Genomic DNA, 22,929 nt, shown 5'->3' on the forward strand with positions numbered 1-22,929 from the left:
ACTCCTAATCCCACTGCCTACCTTAATGCTAGAAAGGCATTACTCTTGAACCCAGACCTTCTTGTGGGCTAGCCGAGTCAGCCACCCTAGGAGACTTGATCAGTGTAAATAAGAGTCTACTGGTTAATTGAGCCACTCAACTTCAGAGAGTTACAGGTAATGAAAGTCTAGAATGTTTAATTGAAAAACCCATACCATGATTATCTGTACAGTATCAGTTAACAAAGGTAAGTTTAACTTTTAATGATTTCAATTAAGTTATTTCTAGAAAAGTTACAACATTTCCTTATCTGCTCCATCAGTTAGAAAATATGAATTCCAAGTGGGGCAGTGCATAGTGGGGGAAAGACTTAATGGTTTATATTACATGGTTGTTTACATTGTTCTTTTTTACATTCTTCAGACTTTGAGGGAATATTTATATACAGTTGATCAATCCTATCTGATACAATGCTAGTTCTGCCTACCTAAAAGGGAAAAGGAATATTATTTGACTAGGTGATTCACCAAAACTTACCCTCATCGGCTAATATTTTTGGAGATTCAACAGTTAAATTTCCATTTATGAAGATGTTCCATTATCTGGAAAATGCCACCACCAGAACCCAAGCACCAAACATTATCAATTCTCTCCTAAAACCCTGCAGTAAATCTTCGCTTCTGTACCAACTGAAAGCTTTCTCCTCAACAGCAGCTATGGCTACCATCATAAGCCACAGTTTATAAATATTCAAAATTAAAGTCATTCATTTGCCTTGGTTTAGAAACCATGTGGACCCCCAAAGAGTTCTTTAAGCGAATGTAAGTATGTACTTCAAAAACAAAAAACAATCTAGTTAGTTTAATTTACTCTAGTAAATTAGATATTTTATCCACCATAACTATAATATAGCCTGCAATCCCCACGATAATGAATACTTCTTTTGTTTTTTCAAATTAAGAGCTAAACATCATGTTATGTGCATTTAAACCTTTGGAAAACATAACTGTTGATGAAACAGTTTACTGAAATAATCATTGTTGATTAGAATTTGTTCAACATTACCTCTTGGAAATATCTGCAGAGGCTCTATTAACTGTCCATTTACTTGCTGTTCCATTACTGTGGAATAATACTGCAAAGAGATTATAGAAAGAGATTACTCAGTAATGTATGAATACTGGAACAGACACTCATGGATTGTTTAATTCATAGTACTTTTGTAAATTGCTGGTATATACATATCAGCCTCGAGAATACTTTTTTCTATTTGCACATAAAAATGACTATAATGAATATTCAGGATTGAAAGTCCAGTATAATGTTATCCTCCACACTGTCATATATCTTTAGAAGTCAAAATGTTGATTAAGAATTTAGTATTTAATCTCTAGAAATATTTTGAAAATGACACACATTAAAAATGACACAAAGCTTTTAAGTGGAAATTTCTCAAATTGCCTCTTCTTCTTTTCTCTGGGTTTTGCAAAGCAAAATGAAGGCACTTCACATTTAGCTTGGACCTATGTGCCAGGTAGTAGATCAAACGTTATAGATATTTGTGTATAAAACGTACAGATAATGAAAATCTAAATCACAGAGACTGCGGAACAAGCCAACAAGATATGATCCATCCAAAGATGACAGGGTTAATATGATAAAAAGATAGCTCAGTTTTAAGCAAACACCTTTCATGCTTCACTTTTACAAACACGTTAGTATTGAGCTAATTTCATTTTAAAATTCTGGGCACAAAAAATAAAGTGCCAAATGAAAAAGCTTTCATACTCCTTCATAAACACAAATTCATTCACCAGGTTGCACGGTCTGATATGGTCTGATACCCGTTTTTCCTTAATTTGCTCAGTGGTGAACATATGTCCACCTAACCTGGAGATGGCTTCTGTGCCCTCGCTTCTTTTAACACTTGACAAACAACAAAGTGATGATGCTCTTGGGTGGAAAAATATCAACAATGAATACCACCGACTTTGTGTTTTGAGACGTTGTCACACACAGAGCAGAACTCCCCTTTAACTCTTGCTATTTCTATATTTAAAACACACACAATACTATGTAACTGCCACCTTTTTGGAAATTCTCCCTTGAGAATCATTATTTGCTGACATTTCAAAAAAGTCTTTTTTAGAAGATACAGACACATATCTTACTAATGCTTTTACGCATATTAAAATTATTACAAAATCAAGGGTTTTGCTTGTTTGTTTGTTTTTAGAAATAAAGGAGAGCTATGTAATTCTACATCATGGGAATCATGACTTAACAATCTAAGGCTCTTTGTCCTAAAAACAAATAAAGTGGATTTTTGATAGTTATGGACGGATACGAGTGTACCCCGTTCTCCAAGGGCTTCCAAACTGCAAAGGAAACAGATCCTCTCCTATGGACGTAGAAGCCTATACACATACAGCATAGACATGTGTGACACATACAGCATAGACATGTGTGACACATACAGCATAGACATGTGTGACAACATACAGCATAGACATGTGTGACACATACAGCATAGACATGTGTGACACATACAGCATAGACATGTGTGACACATACAGCATAGACATGTGTGACACATACAGCATAGACATGTGTGACACATACAGCATAGACATGTGTGACACATACAGCATAGACATGTGTGACACATACAGCATAGACATGTGTGACACATACAGCATAGACATGTGTGACACATACAGCATAGACATGTGTGACACATACAGCATAGACATGTGTGACACATACAGCATAGACATGTGTGACACATACAGCATAGACATGTGTGACACATACAGCATAGACATGTGTGACACATACAGCATAGACATGTGTGACACATACAGCATAGACATGTGTGACACATACAGCATAGACATGTGTGACACATACAGCATAGACATGTGTGACACATACAGCATAGACATGTGTGACACATACAGCATAGACATGTGTGACACATACAGCATAGACATGTGTGACACACACTCTGGAATGCATACTAAGCCGAACGTCTTTCAGGAGACTATAGTCCTTAAAACCACAGAAATATACCGCTCGCCATTACTCAAACAGTGATGACAAGTAAATGAAATATCCATCATGTAGGCTGTCAACCTTCTGGGACAGCAATAACTGTTAACAAGTAGTCTGGAAAAATTGTCCGAAAATGACTTGTCCTCGGCACACAAGTATTTGAGGTTTCCATGGAAAATTAAGATGCCAGTGGCTATTTGGAACATTGCTCAGGTATTCTTTTTAATGGGAAATTTGCTGGTTATTGATCCACAGCATGTACCCCCTTGGTTCTGGAAGGCTGCAAGCAACTTTCCAATCAGTGGCTGTCAAAAAAATTACTGCCTTTTTATACTGATACAAGACAACAGCGGTGGTGGTGTTCTCCTGCAGTTAATGCTTTTCTTTAATTAACTGCTATGTACAATAGGTTAGTCATTCCAGTTACTACTTCACGACAGTCCTAGAAATCAAAACAAATAAAATATCCTTATGCTTTATCTAACAAATTAATTACAGAGTTGTCTGAAACTGGTGCTTGGGGTCAAGTTTGAAAACAAATAACCTCAAATGTAAAGGGTCAGAACAGGTGCAATGCATTTTTTCCTACTATAAAACCTTGCATGCATGAAATTGACCTGTTTTCCAACTTTATTTATTTACCTCACAAAATAAATAAATAAATATGGCTTCCCTTTCATTTCAGATCTGTGCCAGATCAACTGGCAAACTATCTATGCTTTTATAATCATTGCACAAATTTTTTTAGCCATCTATAACCATCTCTTTATGCTACCATTAACACGCTCACAGTAATGATATTAAGTGTGCCACCTGCCAGGATCTCTAAAGCAAGTTAGCATTTGTTTGTTTTTTTTTTTTTTTTGCTTTCTACAATTCTTCCAAATCCAAGGGACATTTTTTTTTCCTGCTGAAATACTGCGCTTGATCTCTGTTTGTATTCCCGGTGAATCTTGTGATCCATACAGCAAAGTAATTCATCATCAGAAACACAATGCAAAGCGTGGTAATTAATAAACCCGTGGCTTGGGCCCACTCTCGGCAAGTGACTCTGAGCAGCAGGCCGTGGGAGGGCCGGATGGCTGCCGGTGAGGCACCAGGGCAGGGCCATGCGTCTTGCCCGGCGCAGAGCAGTCCTGACAGGCCACGGGCCTGGGTCAGCCAGTGAGACAAGCAAGGAACTTGGTGGGTTAGAGGACCCCATGTGGGAGCCTGAGTCCTGGCCATTGCCCGGCACACAAGCTCAGCGAGGAAACCCTGGCTGCCCCTCGGGTGACTCCCGTAAAATGAAGATGCTACGTGGCCAGAGGAGAACCAGAAGACTCACGGCAGGGACAGAACTAGCCCTGAAGCTGCAGAGCAAGCTGTTTCTAGATCCAGGCAGTCTCTCAGCACTTTTAGAAACTCTCCCTTTAAAGAGGGTCTTTCCAATTTTGTTCTAAAGAGTGATAAAATAAGCAATAACAGCTTCCACTAGCCCACGACAAACTGAAGAAAACAGACAAAAACCTCAATCTTGGATGCCAAGATACTTAACATGGCTTGGACAGAAAAGTGACAAAGTGACCACGATAACACTAATGGGGCCATAATCTGAAGCTATCCAAATAACTGCCCAAACACAATCTCAATAATTATATAGGTGGCTTTTATTACCCCAGCACAGAGCCCTGCACATAGTAGGTGTTCAATAAATATTTACTGACTGAAATGGGGCCTGATTCTGATTCTGCTACCTATTACGTAGCCAGTCATTGAACCTCACCGAGCCCCGATTTCTCCCAAATGAGAGTAAAGCTACCTAGTCTATTACATAGGGTTGCCGTGAAATCAACCGGCAGCAACAGTGTTTGTGGAGGTACTTTGTAAACTGTAATGCATCGCTGGTGGTTGAAAAATTAACAAGTGAACATCCTACCAGTAACACAACAGCACTTTCTGAGTAGACGTGTTCGTACATTTAAAAATACTAAAACAGGTACAGAAAGTACAAAACATTGTGCTCAGACTGAATACATCAGCAGCAGTTATAAAATGTGTTTTCCGCCGGTATTCCTGGCAGAATCCGTTACACAGAGTAATTGCAGCAATAATCAATAAGCTAACTGAGTAAGAGATTAATCAGTTTGGTGATTGCTAATGGAATCTCCAGTACCAGACTCAGATTAGTTTCAGAGTCCCTCTGAGATGTTCTTCAAAATCCTTAAACAATTTTAATAAGGATGTGACAAAGTTTAGCACAGTTATCCAAAAATCTAATTAATTTGAAACAGAGGGCCAGATTCAACGAGGGGATAGCAAGTACAATTCTTGGCTTGTTTTGTTTGCAAGTTTATCAAACAGTGTTCCTATTTGTTATGAACTTAATTCTAATTCTAACGGCACAATTCAATCAATAATTACAACTTTTTTTCTTCACGGAAATCTGCCATAAGAAAAACTTGAGCTCTAAAACAGCACAGTTTAATTTTACAAGGTGCAAGTTCTCTATTAAAAGAGAGACAGAGACAGAGAGAGAGAAATATGCACACACCTACTGACTACCTACTGTGTACTAGGCTCACTACTAGCTATTTATGTTTCCTCACTTAATTTCTCACAACCCTATCCTATTCTGTATCATTCAGATGAAGCCAATGGTTTATCAGTGAACCAAAAAAACAAAAACAAAAACTTCTTTCATTCTAGTCCATGTACTCAGAACATAAAATGTATGTTTACTGTTTAAGAGTCAAAAGGTAGGTTATCTCTTCTTTCTCATACCCCAAAACATTCAAGTAAACCAGGCTACTGGGCAGCTTGCTGGGCTGGTGGGAGCGTGGCTTCTTCATCATACCCTGTGGGGGTTAGGCCATGTCACCGATCTTTCACACACTAGGGACACATGGCACCGCACTGATGGGTGGCCCCTCCCTCCTTCTTCAGCACCCGCTCCAGTTTTCCTCCTCTCTCTCTGACCACTCTATGCAGTTTCCTGTAAGTGGTTCTTTCCCTACCCCTCCTTTAAATGTTGGAGCGCCCCATGGTTTTTCATCAACCTTCCCTTCTTATTTTATACTCTCCTTGAGTTAACTTCAGCCACTTCAAAGGTTTCAATTACCAGAGGAGTCATTGAGACTAATTAGGAGCTGATGAATCACAAATCTTTATTTCTAGCCCAGATTTCTCTCCTAAGATTCGGAACATACCCAACTGGCTGTCCAGAGGCCCCTCAAATTCAACAAGTCTCTACCTCTCATGCCCCTCCCTCATCCCCTAGACCCACCTTCCACCACCTGGGCTCACTGTGGCAGTGAATGGCATCACAATGACCTAGTTTCCCAAGCCAGAGAGCTGGAAGGAAGCCAAACCATCTCTCTTTCCTTCTTTCCCCCACTCAATCACCAGTTTTATTAACTCTACATCTTTCAAGATTCTCAATTCCTTCAAGCTAGGGCCCTCCATGATCTAGTTCACCTTCCTTCCCAACCTCTTCTCATACCCTCTCCTGCCTCCCTGTCCATACCACGCTGAATCACAGGGAGCTCCTCCTGAATGCACCAGTCGTCCTTACACCAGAGCTCTGACATATTGTTCTCTCTGCCCAAAACATCCTTCCCAGTCCCTCTGAACTACCTTACTCCGTCTAGACACTACCCTCTTCAGGAAGCCTTCTCTGTTCCCGAAGCTACATCAGGTGCTCCTTCTTATGCTCATAGAGCACCTAACATTTAATCACATTATACCATTTATCACTCTGCCTGGTAATTATGAGTTTTCACATCCTCCCACACTGAACACTGAGTGGACCATGGGCTCCTTGAAAAATGAACTATACGGTCACTGTACCTGCGCCACCCAACAGAGCACTTGGCCACATGGTTGCTACCCCATACATACAACCGTATAAAACTGGCTGTACAAATAAGTGACCATATCAGTGCGTGAGTGATCTCAGGTCCTAGTTCTACATTTACTAGCTCTGTGACCCTGAGAAAGGCATGCAATTTGCACCTCAGTAGCCTCAGCTATAAAAATGGGGAATATAGGGATGCTTGGGTGGCTCAATTGGTTAACCGTCTGACTCTTGATCTCAGCTCAGGTCTTGATCTCAGTGTCGTAAGTTCAAGCCCTGCATCGGGCTCCACGCCGGGCATGGAGCCTACTTAAAAAAAAAAAAAAAATGGGGAAAATGCCTGCCTTGCTCACTTCATAAAGGTATTAAGAGGATCAAAATCAAAGGAGCTGGTATATGGGAAACCTTCTATAAAGTACTCGAAAGAAATCTTGAAATAGGGCACAGGGCTATGAATCTCCCACTTCCAAGCAACATTACACAGAAGAGAAGGGTTCATAACAATAGGGTAACACAGAAACCCCTAAATAAGATCACTTTTAGACCAAATACAGAGGTAGAATTTAACTGTTTATCAAGACTCTGTTAGTATGCCCTCCCTTTCCCTCAATTACTACAGTACTACAAACAATAAAATAATTAAAAGGGTATTATAAGGAATATTGTCTATTTTTCTTCTGGAAGTTCATCAAGGGAAGGGGCCCTGTCTTGTGTATTTTATTATCTTGTATGGCAGAGGTATTAAACTGGAGTCTATACGAGTCTTAGGAGAGCCTTCAAATTCCTGAAATTACATGTGAAACACTGCATTGTGTGAATTTTCTGGGAAAAGAATAAACAGCTTTCCTCACATTTTCAAAAAGACCTGTGTCCCTAAAAACCTAAGAAATCACTGCTGTACAGTGCCCAGCACAGGGCCTTCACATAACAGTGCTCCACAAACATTTAAGGGAAGGAGGCAGATAAGAGCTGATAGAAACATGGTAATTACTCTCATTGCTCGTACCTCCTAACTGACTCTGGCAAGTCCTACGTATCAAACCTCATCAAATCGGGTTTATTTACTATTCTTCTATATACATAACAGGACAGTTTCCCAAGCCTCTCCTTAACATACCTCCTAACAGACTTATAACAGTGCTTCAACTTAGAAAGAACAAACATACTGGTTTCTTCCTACTAATGATAAAATTTTCAAATTCCTGTTCAATCAATATTGCAAGCATACCCCATTACAAGCAGCCCAGTCAGTAATTATAGCAATAATCAATAAACTAACCAACTATTTGCAGTCCATAGTTAATTTATTAGTTTTCCCAGTGAAGAGCCCAACAATCTGAACTCTGATTTAAATGGCTCCAAATTCAATTAGAACACTGCTTAGTGTGTCCTCAGTTATGCTTTCTTTCAATTATTTCTTATACTTTACATTGAGAGGTTTTGCTTCTATGACACTGACCTCTTAGGACACACACAACTGCTCCAATAGTCAAAAACAACATATAAAGCAAATCTATTTTGAATACCAAATTAATATCTGCATTTACTTACCTGGTTTCAGATCCCCCCACTTCTCGAACAACTCACTGGCCCCGCCCTGAGGTGCTACAACACGCACATGCTCTTCCTAGACCGTCTCTAGACCAAGGATCCACGTATGCTCATGGACTGATTAGATGATGAGAAAGAAAAATCACAGTGAAAAGTCTTCCACTGAAAAGGTCAACAGGGAACAACCCTGGGGCCTGTTTATCAGTTAATGTTATTGGATAGATGTATTTATTAATTATTTGGAAGTGAAAAAGACAGTAAGTTGGCCATGCTTGATGAGAACACTATTTGTTTTGGATAGTAAAACTGTAAAGGGCGTGAGGGAGCTCCAGATGGTCTTAATACAGGTTTGGGCAGCCAATGGCAGATGAACTTCAACTTGGCTAAGATTAAGGTAATGTGTGTTGGCAGAAGGGGTTTAAATTTGTATTCAGCAACGGGTCCAAAGCTTGTAAGATCCTCTTGGCTGAAGCTTTCAGAATCATCAACATGGTTAGCTTGGGGCAGTGTCTACACTGACCTTGCATCTGATTTCTAGGCTGCAGCAATTCTGTTGTACTTCTAAAGGAGAAGTTTAAATACAGTAGTCCCCCCTTATCCATGGTTTTGCTTCCCATGGCTTCAGTTACCTGTGGTCAAAGGTAGTCTGGAAACAAATGATCCTCCTTCTGACATGTCGTCAGAGGGTCAATGGTAGCCTAACGTCACTCACCTCACTTCACCTCGTATAGGCATTTTATCAGCTCTCAGCATCACAAGAAGGGTGAGTATCAAATACAATAAGGTATTTTGAGAGAGAGAGAGAACACATTCACATTACTGTCACTGCAGTATATTGTTGTAATTGTTTTATCTTATTATTTTGTTAATCACCTGTTGTGCCTAATTCATAAATGAAACTTGACCACAGGTATGTATGTATAGGAAAACACATGGCATATATAGGGCTCGGTACAATCCATGGTTGCAGGTATGCACTGGGGGGATCCTGGAACTTATTCCCCACAGGAAAGGGGGCACTGCTGCAGTAGCTTCAGGGAACCTGCCACTTAAATAAAATAGGACCATCAGGCCATGCAGAGAGCAGGCCAAATGTGACATTCCCTTACACTCTGTTTAGCTATTTCCAATAGTGTTTGATAAAGATCCAGCCTCCTGTTCAACTTCTACTAAAAAGGAAAAAATAAAAAGGTAGTGAGAAAAGAGTAAAGAACATATATGTAATAGAGAAATATATATTTAGAAAGAAGCAACTTGTTTTGAAATTTTCTATTACTTCAATTTATGCCTTTTGGGACATATTTCCTAGGTTGATCATTTACTGACTTTCTCTAACTTTACTGCATTGTAGTATATTTACATTCGCCTTTATGACATATGTAGAAAATACCCCTCTCGTTTCCAGTAAGACTGGTTTAAGAGAACAGAGGTTCACTAAGAGCTGCCAACAAGTGCCTAACATCCTGGTTATGCCCCACAGCAATCCTACTGCCGGAGCCCCAACATTTCCCTGCAGCCCGCATCTGCTCTGAAGACAAGCTCCTAACCACAGTACCTATGGGACTAACTGAGGTACCACATGGCTCGACTGCCTCATGCCCACTGCCTCAACGTAGGACCCCGGAGGAACCAGCCTCCAGGCCATACTGAGCGCTCCACAGAGATGGAGCTCAACTGGAAACACAGCCACGTTAAGGACAAAATACTGGTGGCCCAAAGCACCCTGGAGTGCCCCGTGTCACCCTGCCTGAGGCCTGCTTGTGCTTGTCTTTTCCTTTGCTTCCATGAGCCACAAAATAAAGCCTCTGTTCTGATGCGAGCTTCACTATGCTTCTGCTCCTGGCAAGCAAAGATGCCTCAAGATATTTCACAACAAGCACTAAATACGGGGCTGCCACATTTTGGCACTGTTTCACGGGCATCCAAATGTCCCAGGCAACACAGAGAAGGGAGTTAAAATAACCTGCCTCCGAAAAAAAAGTTTTATTCCTTGACTAGGATAAGAAAACAAAACAAAAACTTTACTTACAGCTTAGAGCATGTGATTATTTGAGTAAAATTTAAAAAATAAAAAAAGTAATTTCCCAAACCATTTATTTATTTCATTCAGCTTACCTCTCTTTGTGCCATTTCTCCACCCTGCCAGGAGACTACACTGTATTATCAGCTGTTCGGGTGAACTGCACTGAGCTGATTTTGCCACGTACAAAGTAAGTTCAAAGTCAAACCTATCTAATATAGAGCATATTTAAAAGCACCATGTAGAAAATGAGCTTCCAGTCTCTTGCTCTTTTGAAGAAGACTTCCTAATAGCAAAGGCCCTGTTGCTGTTAAATGTTCAACTCCTAGGTGGGCAACAAACTCTGGTAAAACTCAGTCTTGCAGGTAAGGACAAAAATCTTTACAGTTTCAAAAGTCCAGGGCACTCATTCAGGTAAGCATCTGACTCTTGATTTGGGCTCAGATCATGATCTCAGGGTCCTGAAAGCTGGCCCTGTGTCATGCTCCATGCTTAGCACAGAGTCTGCTAGAGATTCTCTCCTTCTCCCTCTCCCTTTGCCCCTCCCCTCACTCACCGGCACTCTCTCTGTTGCCTAAATAAATAAATAAATAAATAAAATATTTAAAATTTCAAAAACCCACAAAGTATTTCTTACATTCTTATTCACACTCAGGTACCACTAACAGTCCAGTAAATAGCATCCTTTCCTGATATCAGGAAAAAAACTAGTATTTGCAAAGCTTCCTCAGCAGGACCTCAATAGATGTCAACACAAAAGCATCATTTCAAACCACCAGAAGTAAAGAGACTAGAGTCAAAACAGGTGGGACCGCGTGCAGGCCTTCCCATTCACTGGCAACATGACCTCCAATTGAATCTGCCCTCTGAGGGCCTCAGTTTCCTTATCTATAAAATAAGGCAGCTAGACAAGACTTCTAAGGCTCCCTTCCAACTCTACTTGAGTAACTGCATGATTTTAGAGGCAATCTCCAAGTTATATATAGTAGGATAAGCTAATCATATCCCAATTTACGAGGTGCTACAGAGGTCAAGGAGTATTTTCCCTCATGGTACCCAACATGTAAAAAAGGTACACTATGGTCAAGTACACCAAAGGGAATACTTACACTCCACTAAAACACAAGGTCTCTGCCGTAATGGGAGGCATTACAGTTAAACTCATCCCATACTCTTCTGGCAACACGGAAAAATGGTATAAAGGCAGAGAATGGGCAAAATGAAGAAAATTATTCTTGTTAATACTGTGCTCCACTAACACAAGCCTCTCAGGATCAAGAGAACCAGATATAATAAATCCTGTACTACACACAGGATTTAGCAGAAACAGATATGAATCCATTTACAAAAGCAAGATGTACTGCTGAGTTTCTTAATGAAAGGTCACCCAAACGCCGAGGTTAACATTAAAATAACCCCTCCTCTAAATGGGTCTCAGTGATAGATAAGCTTACAATGAATCAATAAACAAGGCCCACCACCGTTGTTCGTTGTTCGGTGCTGAAAGGAAACAAAGCCAGCACTGCCAGACGACAAACACAAAAAGACGGAAGGAAAGAAAAACAACACACCATCTTTAATCTTCCCAGAAAATGAAAGGGGGAAACAAGAACATCAACAGAAATGTAAACTATATTAAGGGAATATTTAACAGGGCCCTTTAAATAACTACCAATGATCAGGTATTTAGTTTTCAGAATATGTAGGTTGGGTGTACTTTTTTTTTTTCTAATAAAGCATTTCAGATTCTAATTAAAAAAATACTTTACGGGGGAATTAAAAAGATACAATAGTGTCAGAGGAAAAGCCATGATCCCAGAAGTGGAATATTCTAACAACATAACTTACAAGAAACTACGCTATAAAAACAGATTGTTGATTAACACAAACTCATAACAAAACGCAGAGAACGATCACAATGGTGCTGTAATAACACTTGGCTGCTGGATTCTCTCAATACATTAAATATCTCCTTGGAGACCAAATTACTTTACATTTTCTTAAAAGACAATTTATTATAGCTTTGTTTTCTTCTCATTATCTCTTAAAAATATATCTAATGAAGAAAAGAATACAACTTCTAAATAACTTACATAAAATGGTACTAATGTGTGACAACAGACTTCAGTTTAATATGTTGGTTATTATTTAACAGCACACGACAACCTATTGTCATGACAAATCCTTACGACCATGCGATACTCCACGTGTCCCATATATCAAAAACCACTGTATGCCATTATTATGCCACACATAAAATTAACAGCCTAAGGCCGCTCGCAATTTAAATAATTGATACGTTTTCAATTAAAAAGGCAACATTTTCAGGTCTAATACGAAAATCTATGTAAATTACTGATAAAAACTTATGCTTCTGTTGGCCCAAAGCCAGAAAATGCTTGCATTCAAGGAGGGGAAAAAGTAATTCTGCAAGTAGCAACTCAGACGTTGCAAATTTTCTTCTTAATTTTATGCAGAGATCCAGGCTGTTTATTCATTAACCTTTGTAATCAATGGAAAAGAATGATTAAGGGATTTCCAGTAAGAGCGTCTCTAGTTTTGCTTTCCCCATATGGATTTTAAAGAAATAATAAGGGGACTGCAAATTTATTAAATTTGGCATGAAAAATTAAGCCACTTTTTACAGTAAATACAGGGTTACCTGTCAGTATCTCAGTATCTTTCCCACCCCACCACCTAGATCCTGGATTCAAAAAGTTTTCAGTCAAAATGAACCTACAAAATAAACACCATGCAGGTTTTTCATAACAGATCAGCAACTAAAGGCTATTAACCAAAATCTACTGTGAGATTAAGTCCAAATGGTTCTCTTTATGGCAAAACGAGAAGCCAGAGGAATTTTAATCCTAAGAACCAAGACGAGGGGCACGTGGGTGGCTCAGTCAGTTAAGTGTCTGCCTTCGTCTCAGGTCATGATCACAGGGTCTTGGGATGGGGACCCTGCTTCTTCCTGTCCCTCTGCCCCTCCCCCCACCCCACTCATGCTCTCTCTCTCAAATAAATAAAATAAAATTTTATTTATTTATTTTTTAAAGATTTTATTTATGTGACAGAGACAGACACAGCCAGAGAGAGAGGGAACACAAGCAGGGGGAGTGGGAGAGGAAGAAGCAGACTCCCAGCAAAGGAGCCTAATGTGGGGCTTGATCCCAGGACCCTGGAATCACGGCCTGAGCCTAAGGCAGACGCTTAACGACTGAGCCACCCAGGCCTCCCATAAAATAAAATTTTAAAAAAAGAACCAAGACAGATTAAAATGACAGCCAACCAATTTTATGTGTACTTTTTAAGGAAGACATTCCCCTACTCTTTACTTCTTAAATGTTTATTCAGAGCCTGACTCTACATAAACAATGGGTATATCAAGGTAGGGTTATCTCAACAGATAGAGGAAAAAGAAATCCATTTACACTTTAAATGACTTAAAGCTTGTTATCTCTCTCAGGGATATTTTCATTCAAAAAGATTTTGCTCAAACATTCAGAATCAGAAGAGTGGAACGTAAGTTAAAATTCTTTGGGGACTTCAGGTTCCCATCTATAAATTTAAGTGAATGAATGAGAAAGCCTGGACCTGATCAGCCAGACCACAATGCACCAATTGCCAATTCATAAAAAAGGCCTCACCATCCATTGCAAATTGATAAAAGTAAAGAAATCAATTCACTATGTGGTACACCTGAAACTAATATTATAGGTCGACTGTACTTCAATTTTTAAAAGTGAGGGGGAAAAAAGAATGTAGTGAGTTTTACATAAAACTAAATTTACTCACTTTATTTTTTTTAAAATTTTAAGTAGTTTCTACACCCAACATGGGGTTCTAACCCACAAGCCCTAGATCAAGAGTTGCACACTCCACCGACCGAGGCAGCCAGGTGCTCAGTCTACTCACTCTAATGGTCACCTTTACTTTGAGATCATGTACTGCCCATCATTTTTAATCTTTAAATGACCCTCAAAAAATAAAATAAAAGACTCTGTTTTTCTGTTAGTAAAATAAGGGTTAACAGTAGGTAATTTTTATTATTTATTTTTTTAACGTGTTTATTTGGCAAAATAAAATGTTACAATGCCTATGTCCTCCAATCTAAAAGTGAAACTGATTAACTCATGAAATCCACATATCTGGGGATCAATGAGCTAGACTTCTTTTCAGACTAAAAAGGGGCCCTACTGAAATCTCAGAAACTTGTAAGTTTAAGGACAATTACATAACTTAATATTTTCCTGCAGCAACACAAAAATAAACACTGCATTTGAGAAAATAAGGATAAATCATAAGGAATATAATATACTACAGATTCCTCAACTAAGGTATTACACACAAACCATCCAGAATGCAATAATGCTGACGACATAGAAAGCGCCCCATACTAATGTGCAAGGAGGTGGGTGGATGGGAGAGAAACACCTTTCATAGCACCAGCTTTCGCATCAGGAAAGGCTGAACTTCCACTCCACACTCACATTCACACCAGCCCTGAGACCTTGTGCATATCTCTTAGCCATGGCTTCCTCATCTAAAACATCAGGATGATAATATCTACCTCACTGAGTCATTATTAAAACCAGAGAGAATGAAACACATTCCGCATCTAGTATATATGTAGTAGGCACTTAAAGATGGGAATGATTATTATCACTATGATGACACGCATCACATTTCTCAAAAAGCACAATTTGTCAGAACTTCCCAAAAGCGCGTTTTTGAAAGCACACCTTTGTGACTACGTCGGAGACATAATAAAAGTACAGTGATCTCAGTAATTACTCTCTGCAGTGGATATATGTTGAAAAACTAGAACCCATCTGTGTGTGTGCGCGCGTGTGTGTGTTTTCTAAAAATAAGCATGTCACATTCCCAGGAGAGTTAGCCAATCTATCAATACCAGTGCTAGACCTTTCAGCAGACAATCCTCCTCCGCCTTTCAAGGTACTGATGAGCCCTGCTCTAAATTCTCAGTGCACAAAGACTCTCAAATAAGTTAATGGGAAGTCAATGGGAAATTGACTTTTCCTACTCTGTGCTGGTCTGAATGCAACGCTCTGTTAACCATGCCATCCTTCTTGTTCTCTTTCCTCCTACCCTAAATTAAAACTATTGGCGGAAACCCTTACAGATATTTTACAGTTTTCATTACAATGAAACAATATCCTGGTTGAAGTTGAGGTTCATCAAAAACCCACAACCTCACTGTTGGCGACAAATGGAGTCTCACGGACAAGCAAAGGCCCTGACACCATTATTTCCACCCGTCATACCACTTTGCATTTGTATAGTACTTTCAACTTTTCAAAGGGCTTTCACATCTATTATCCCATTTGATCATTACAATGACCCTGTGCAGTAGAAAGGACCAGCACTATTATCCACCATTGACAGAGGAGGCAGCGATAGCACAGAAAGGGTAAGTGATCTGCCTAAGGCCAGCAAGCCGGAGGAGAGCAAGCGGTCTGACTCCAGTCCAGGGCTCTCTCCACGGAGCCACTAAAAAAGGTTCTGTAAACAGATTACAAACTCGGATAAAAGGAAATAAAATGAATACGAGGAAATAAAACAAAATAAGAGGACAGCACAAATCAGGGCTCAGGAAAGCTATGCCTGTTCATCATAGTTGGATTCGCGAGGCTGAGTATTAAACTTTTAGATGTGTACCCTTTTGTCTTATCTTGCTTATCTACTTCAGCCCCAGACAAACGCTAAGGCAAATTTCCACTGAAATTTGAAACACAAAAGAAAAGTCATTTCAGGATATATTCAAATCACTCTGATTCAGTAAGTAACCCTGTAGTTCATTTCAGGGTGGAAAAAAGGGGGTGGTTAGTGCATAAAATAAAATAACATAAAAAAGTACATTTTTAAATCATGTATCCATAATAAGCCTGCAGCTAAATTATAACTATAGTCTGTTTGGAAGGGTGAAAGAGATCTCCAGTTGAAAGTAGATTTTGAAAAATTTTTTAGAGCCCAGGGGTTCATTTTTAATGAGCCGTTACTTTAAGTACTGCATAAAAAATACAGGAAATTGATAGTCCATTTAGTCTGCACCATACCTAATGCAAAAGTCATTAAGATGCATTATTCTTAATGTTCATGATATGATCAGTATGTGTCTGTTGAAAAAAACGCCCTTAACTTTAACGTAAGGAAATCCTTGAAACCCTTATGCATCCTACAGAAGAATGTTATGGTAGCTGTGATTTACTTTTATATCTTCACCATGCCGAGAAACAGTGGCCACGATTACATTAACATATTACCATAGCCCTCATCTGTGATAGACTTACATAGGACAGCATGGCCTTCATTTCTTCATCGCTCCTCACTGTAATTCGGTCACCATCTTCATCTTCATCTGTTTCAAAGGCAACACAGTGCGAGTGGTGAGATATGCAGTTTTTAAATGCACCAAAACCATGTCAGCTGGGAACATAGCACAACTGCTTTTCACAACCTGAGAGCCAAATCTTCACCACCACATTTTTGAGGATGTCAAGGTTATCGGTTTGTTGTTTTGTTGGGGTTTTTGTGGTTCAGAATGTGAGCAGTCTTGGTAAAAGGGCAAAAATTTCAGGGACAGCTGAAAATTAAAATACTGCTTATGTCAAGCCTGACACATATCTAGGTTAACGTGTCACTGGAGTGTGAATAAACAGGTTTGGTGTGAAGAACCGTTAAACACTGAAGGAGGCCAGGCTTGCTCTCCCATCAGTACTTTCCTTCTTTGCCACACAGCACCCTATCCCTTATTTGTCCAGTCTTTCTCTCTCCTGGACAAGCTATCATGTCACAGTGACATGATAAAAATGGCTCATGTGTCTCGAGCACGACTACACACAGAGCACCCATGTTTGTGCTTCATACACCACACCTCCTCAAAAACCACACGACGGTCCTATGATGTAGACAGTGTGACTGCATTATCACTATTGCCTTTCCACAGAAGAACAGGCAGCCTATCTAAGGTTAACTGGCAAAGCAACTCTAACGCAGTTCTCCCCATATCCCATTCTATCCGGTAGCCCGCTTGCTCCTTCTGAACAGTTTCATTTCTTTTGCTTCATAGCTTCAAATGGCTTATCCATGCGATTTTGAAAAAATCTGATAGTCTTAAAACTGGAGGATAATCAGACTTTACAAAATACTCAACCAGAATGTATACACTTGAATAATTATGTGTATCATCAAAGTAGCCACATCCAGAAAGTTACTTCCATGATGCTTCTCCTGTTCAAAATAGTTTTGAAATACCTCTTCGAAAACTGCTTTAAGATCCCAAAGATAGATCACGTGAAACCATCAGATCTCTTTTTTTTTTTTTTTTGAAGTAAACTCTACACCCAACGTTGGGCTTGAACTCACAATGCCGAGATCCAGAGTCACATGTTATATCAACTGAGACAGCCAGATGCCCCTGTCAGATTTCATTTTTAACCCAAAATGGAACTGTCTGCCTGGTCACTCACCTACGCTATCTGCCAGGCAGGACTCAGAATGACTTTTGTTTATTTCTAAATATTCAGTTAGCTATATCGTCCCTCTAAAAATAAAGATCTGTCAACAAAACAGCCCATGTGATAGATTCTAAATGTATGGCTGAAAGAAAAATGCCAAAAACATTTTGAGCAATAGTAGCATTGTTAGAAAAAGTACACTGCCTCCCAGGGGGCAACTTGGAAGGGGGCAGGCTCTCTCCCAATTTGGATGCATCAGTTCTGACGTACTTGTTAATCAGTGTTGTTTGTTTGTTTATGTCACTCCTGAGTATCTAATTGCTGATTTGATCAGATGCAGAGAACCTGATCCCAGGCCTGGAGAAACAGACAAATCTCAGATCATGAAGAGAATAAGCTTGAACATGACATGCTCTGGGGACTCTTACTGAAAATACAGGGGTAGTTCAGTCCAGCTCATGGATCTTCGCCCACCACACCCCAGCGGCCCTCCCTCCCACCCAGCTGCAGTTCTGAAGATATGCCCCTGCTCAGTGGTCAGGCCATGGAAACCCTAGGAGGGAGCTTGTATTCTCTTCTAATTAGCCCATTTCAGAGCAAAGTGCTACTTCCTTTTTCTCCCAGCAGCCAATAGCAATCTCTCTGACAGCACGATAGAAACCAGCAGTTGAGCCAACCCTGCTCAGTGACCAAGCCAACTGTTCTCACTGGGGTTTCTCTCCAAAGCATTTGTTCCTGGATCCTGGATCGTGGTTCATTCCCGAAGAGTTCCCGAACTCAAAGCAAATCAGTATCATCAAGTCACACTATTTAAGTATCTACATAAATAAGAGCTGTCCAGAGTCACTACTGTACTATTCTACTAACAGCTGCCTGTTTTCAGTATAAAACGTACACAGTGTTCGCTTCCAGTAACAAAGACAGCAGAGGCCTAAGAATAATACATATATAAGGAACTATATAGGAATCTAGCTCTTTCTTTCTTTCTTAGGGCTAGACACTATAAAGCCAAATTGGAGAAGAAAAAGAAATGCCATTAGTTTTAGAAACAAAAGGGAGTTTCTACCTAAGTTCTAGGAACCAGTATTTTCAAGGTTAAATTAAAAATTTTTCTTTCAAATGCAGGAAACAAAGGGGAAAAAACAGATATAGTATAAAGAGATATAATGTTACATATTATCACACATAAAAACACTTTACATTTTTGTTTTAGAAGTCAAATTCTCTGTTTAGACGTGGGCTACAATGGTTTGTTCTTGATGAAGTCCTGAACTTGGTAAAACTTCCAGCCTGCATAAAGTAGCTTTTTGTAACTCTGATTTCTACATCAGAGCTAGTGGCTACAATGGAATTGTTTATGTTCAAATTTCAATTTACACAAGACCTCAATAAGATATCATTCACATGGGATGAAGAAGTGTTTGGAGTTTAATAAACAGGTGAAAACCCTAAAAAGGGTTTGTGAAGAGAGGGCACAGATTTCAGAAAAATCATTTCAATCACAGTCTCTCTCAATCAGGAACAGCACAACAATAAGAAAGACTTCTCTAAGCTCTCAAAGCCAGAGCTTGAACACTCAGGGTTTCTTAAAACAGAAGATTCTGGAATTCCATGAAATCTCTGAGGGATTATTTCAGGAAAAAATACAAAAACAAAACAAAAAAACCTGTGAGGGAAGTCAGCTATAAGCTAGTTTCTTGTCTAGCAGTTCCATGAAAAGCAGCTATGAAACACCATAAGGACACTCGGCTTTAAGTGGACAGAAAACTGAGGCCAAAAGGCCCAAACATCCAACCTCATGGTAAAGAGGTGGCGCTGTTCGTAAGGAGTCTGACTCCAAGAGAAAGATTTCGGTTAAGCTGAAGGAGGCATTCTAATAAAGCCTGGGGATAAAATAGGACTTACATGACACAGTGATTAATGGTTCTTATGGATTATTAAGAGACTCCAGTTTATGTAGGTATTGGTTTTCCTTACAAATTGCTCTTTGGGGGACTGACAGACACTTTGGTATTTGTGATCAGTATTTTTAATGAAGACTCCTGTTCTTGTCAGAGGAGACTGACTTGGAAAAGTGATCACACCTATGAGAAGACTGATGACTCTGGCCAAAACACAAAAGCCAAGCCATCTATCCCTGTGATGGCAGTCAAACCATCTGCCTTGACACTTAAGTGAGAATACACTTCTCTGTAAAGATGATAAATTCCAAAGACATCCAGATGGCCAACAGACACATGAAAAGATGCTCACCATCACTCATCATCAGGGAAATACACATCAAAACCACAATGTGCTACCACCTCCCACCTGTCAGAATCAGAAAGACAAGAGATAACAAGTGTTGGTGAGGATGTAGAGAAAAGGGAACCCTTGTGCACTGTTGGTGGGAATGTAAACTGGAGGAGCCACCATGGAAAATAGTATGGAGGTTCCTCAAAAAATTAAAAACAGAACTATCATGTGATCTAGCAATTCTATTTCTGGGCATCTATCCAAAGGAAACCAAATCACTCTCTCAAAGAGATATATGAACCTCCATGTTCACTGCAGCATTATTCACAACAGCCAAGACACGGAAACTACTTAAGTGTCTACTACCACACAAATGGCCAAAGATGTGGTATACACATACAATGGAACATTATTCAGCCATGAAAAAGAAAGACATCTGCCATTTGCAACAACTTGGATAAACCCTGAGGCACGCATTACGTGAAGTAAAGTAAGTTAGAAAAAGACAAATATTGTATGATACCACTTATATGTGAAATTTTATTTATTTATTTATTTTTTTAAGATTTTATTTTTATTTATGTGACAGAGAGACAGCCAGCGAGAGAGGGAACACAAGCAGGGGGAGTGGGAGAGGAAGAAGCAGGCACCCAGAGGAGGAGCCCGTTGTGGGGCTCGATCCCGGAACACCGGGATCACGCCCTGAGCCAAAGGCAGACGCTTAACGACTGCGCTACCCAGGCCAAACTTAGGGGCGCCAGGATGGTGTAGTTGGTTAAGCTTCTGGACTCTTGGTTTTGGCTCAGGTTGTGATCTCAGCATTGTGAGGTCAAGCCCTGCGTCAGGCTCTGTGCTCAGCGCACAGAATCTGCTCAGGACTCTCTCCCTCTCCATCTGCCCCTCTCCCCTCTAAAATAAGTAAATAAATCTTTTTTTTTTTTTTTTTAAAAAGCTAAACTTAAGAGAAACAGAGAGTGTGATTATCAGGGGCTGGGGTTGGGGAAAATGGGAAGCTTTTGTCAAAGGGTAAAAATTTCTAGTTCGAAGTATAACAAGGTCTGGGGATCTAATGTAGAGCATGGTGATTATAACTAATAAAGCTGCAACATACTTTTTTTAAGATTTATTTATCCATCTTAGAGTAGGTGCGCACGAACACGCAGACAGGAGCAGAGAGAGAGGAAGAGAGAGAGTCTTAAGCAGACTCTGTGCTGAGCACGGAGCCTGATGAGGGGCTCAATCCCACGACCCCGAGAACACGACCTGAGCTGAAACCAAGAGTGGACGCTTAAAGGACTGTGCCACCCAGGCGCCCTAACACTGTAACATATATTTGAATGTTGCTGAAAGTAAATCGTAAATGTTCTGACCACAAATAAGAAATGGTAATTATGTAACAGGATAGAGGTGCTAGCTAATGCCATGCTGGAAATCAGTTTGGAATATACAACTATATCAAATCAGCAGGTCGTATACTTTAAATTCACACAAGGTTATATGTCAATTATATATCAATAAAGCTGTAAAAATGTTTTAAAATAAAGACAATGAGTGGCATCTGGATGGCTCAGTGGGTTGATCATCCAGCATTTGGTTTCGGCTTAGGTCATGATCTCAGGGTCTTGGGATTAAGCCCCAAGTCAGGTTCCATGCTCACTGGGGAGTCTGCTTGAGATTCTCTCCCTCTCCCACTGCCCCTCCCCCTACTCACGGGTGCTCTCCTCTCTCTCTCAAATAAATAAATAAATAAATAGATAAATAAGCTTTAAAATAAAGAAAATGATTTGACAGGTATTAGAAGTACTGAAGAATAAAGTAGAAAGACATACCAAACAATTTAGTGTAACAATAATTCAAACTACTTCTCTGTTAAAAGTTGGATACACACACACACACACACACACACACACACACGGCCATTCTAACCGACTCTGACTATTTGCCTAGCAAACTGGATTAGCTATAAAATGAACACTAAATGGAACTGTAAATCATAAAACTTACTAAAGTGGCACGAAGAGTTTCAAGGTTATAAATATGTTGTTGAAGAACACTGGAAAGTAGTGGTAGTAAGTAAAGAGAAGTAAAAAAAAATAATTTGAACTTTTTGTCTTATACACAGAGGTTCTTTACCATCTGACCAAAAAAGCATTACTAGATGTGACCAAGGGAGGGGCGGTGCATGTGAAAGATCTGATACACTGGTTCACAACGAGAATTCCAGACTTCTCTAGTTGCCTGGAGCATAGTAATATGATTTTCCAGCACATTAGGGAAGCAAAAGTAGAACCAGAAAGTCTATGTACTGGCTGGATTTTGTTAATGTCACTTAAAATGGAGGAAAAAATCCTAGCAAGATACCAAATAGAGTGCAGCAGATGGTAAACAAATATTATGAAGCAATCTTCACAAAATCTGCAGTGTGTCACAAATATACAAAATGGCAGAGTTTGGGAAAAGAGAATCATAACAGGCCATATGTTGTTAGCAATTTTATTTGAAGCAACATGCAATCCGAAAGAGAAACCAAAAGGAGGAACATAAAGGCCCAATAGAGGAGAGGTAGCCTCAGGTAAGGGGCGGTCAGAATGGCAAGCACAGTGCCTATCAAGGTAAACGGCAGTCAACCAGCAGACGCCAGGGAGCTCTCCGCCAAATAGCACCCACTGCAGTGACAGGGCTCAAGTGGGCTTTCAGGAGAAACAAGCTGGCTTCTACAAAGAGCAACAGAAAGTTAAGGCAGTATACTGTATGTCATTTGTCACATTCCTTCAGT

General features: G+C 39.8%; 1 protein-coding gene across 4 annotated transcripts in view; it reads right to left on the minus strand.

Moving 5' to 3' along the window:
* The window catches only part of MAP2K5 (mitogen-activated protein kinase kinase 5), a 253,900-nt gene that overhangs the window by 216,250 nt on the left and 14,721 nt on the right, over positions 1-22,929 (minus strand). For 3 of the 4 annotated variants that reach the window (XM_019809540.2, XM_002928839.4, XM_002928838.4), the window contains exons 3-4: positions 16,752-16,819; positions 1,046-1,115 (exon numbers count right to left, since the gene is read on the minus strand). In XM_019809540.2, the coding sequence (XP_019665099.1) occupies positions 1,046-1,115; positions 16,752-16,819 (138 nt within the window). The remainder of the gene's footprint in view (positions 1-1,045; positions 1,116-16,751; positions 16,820-22,929) is intronic. The other variant, XM_034660775.1, reaches the window with a different exon arrangement.

Source organism: Ailuropoda melanoleuca, chromosome 5 (genome assembly GCF_002007445.2).
Source record: "Ailuropoda melanoleuca isolate Jingjing chromosome 5, ASM200744v2, whole genome shotgun sequence".
Lineage (NCBI taxonomy): Eukaryota > Metazoa > Chordata > Mammalia > Carnivora > Ursidae > Ailuropoda > Ailuropoda melanoleuca.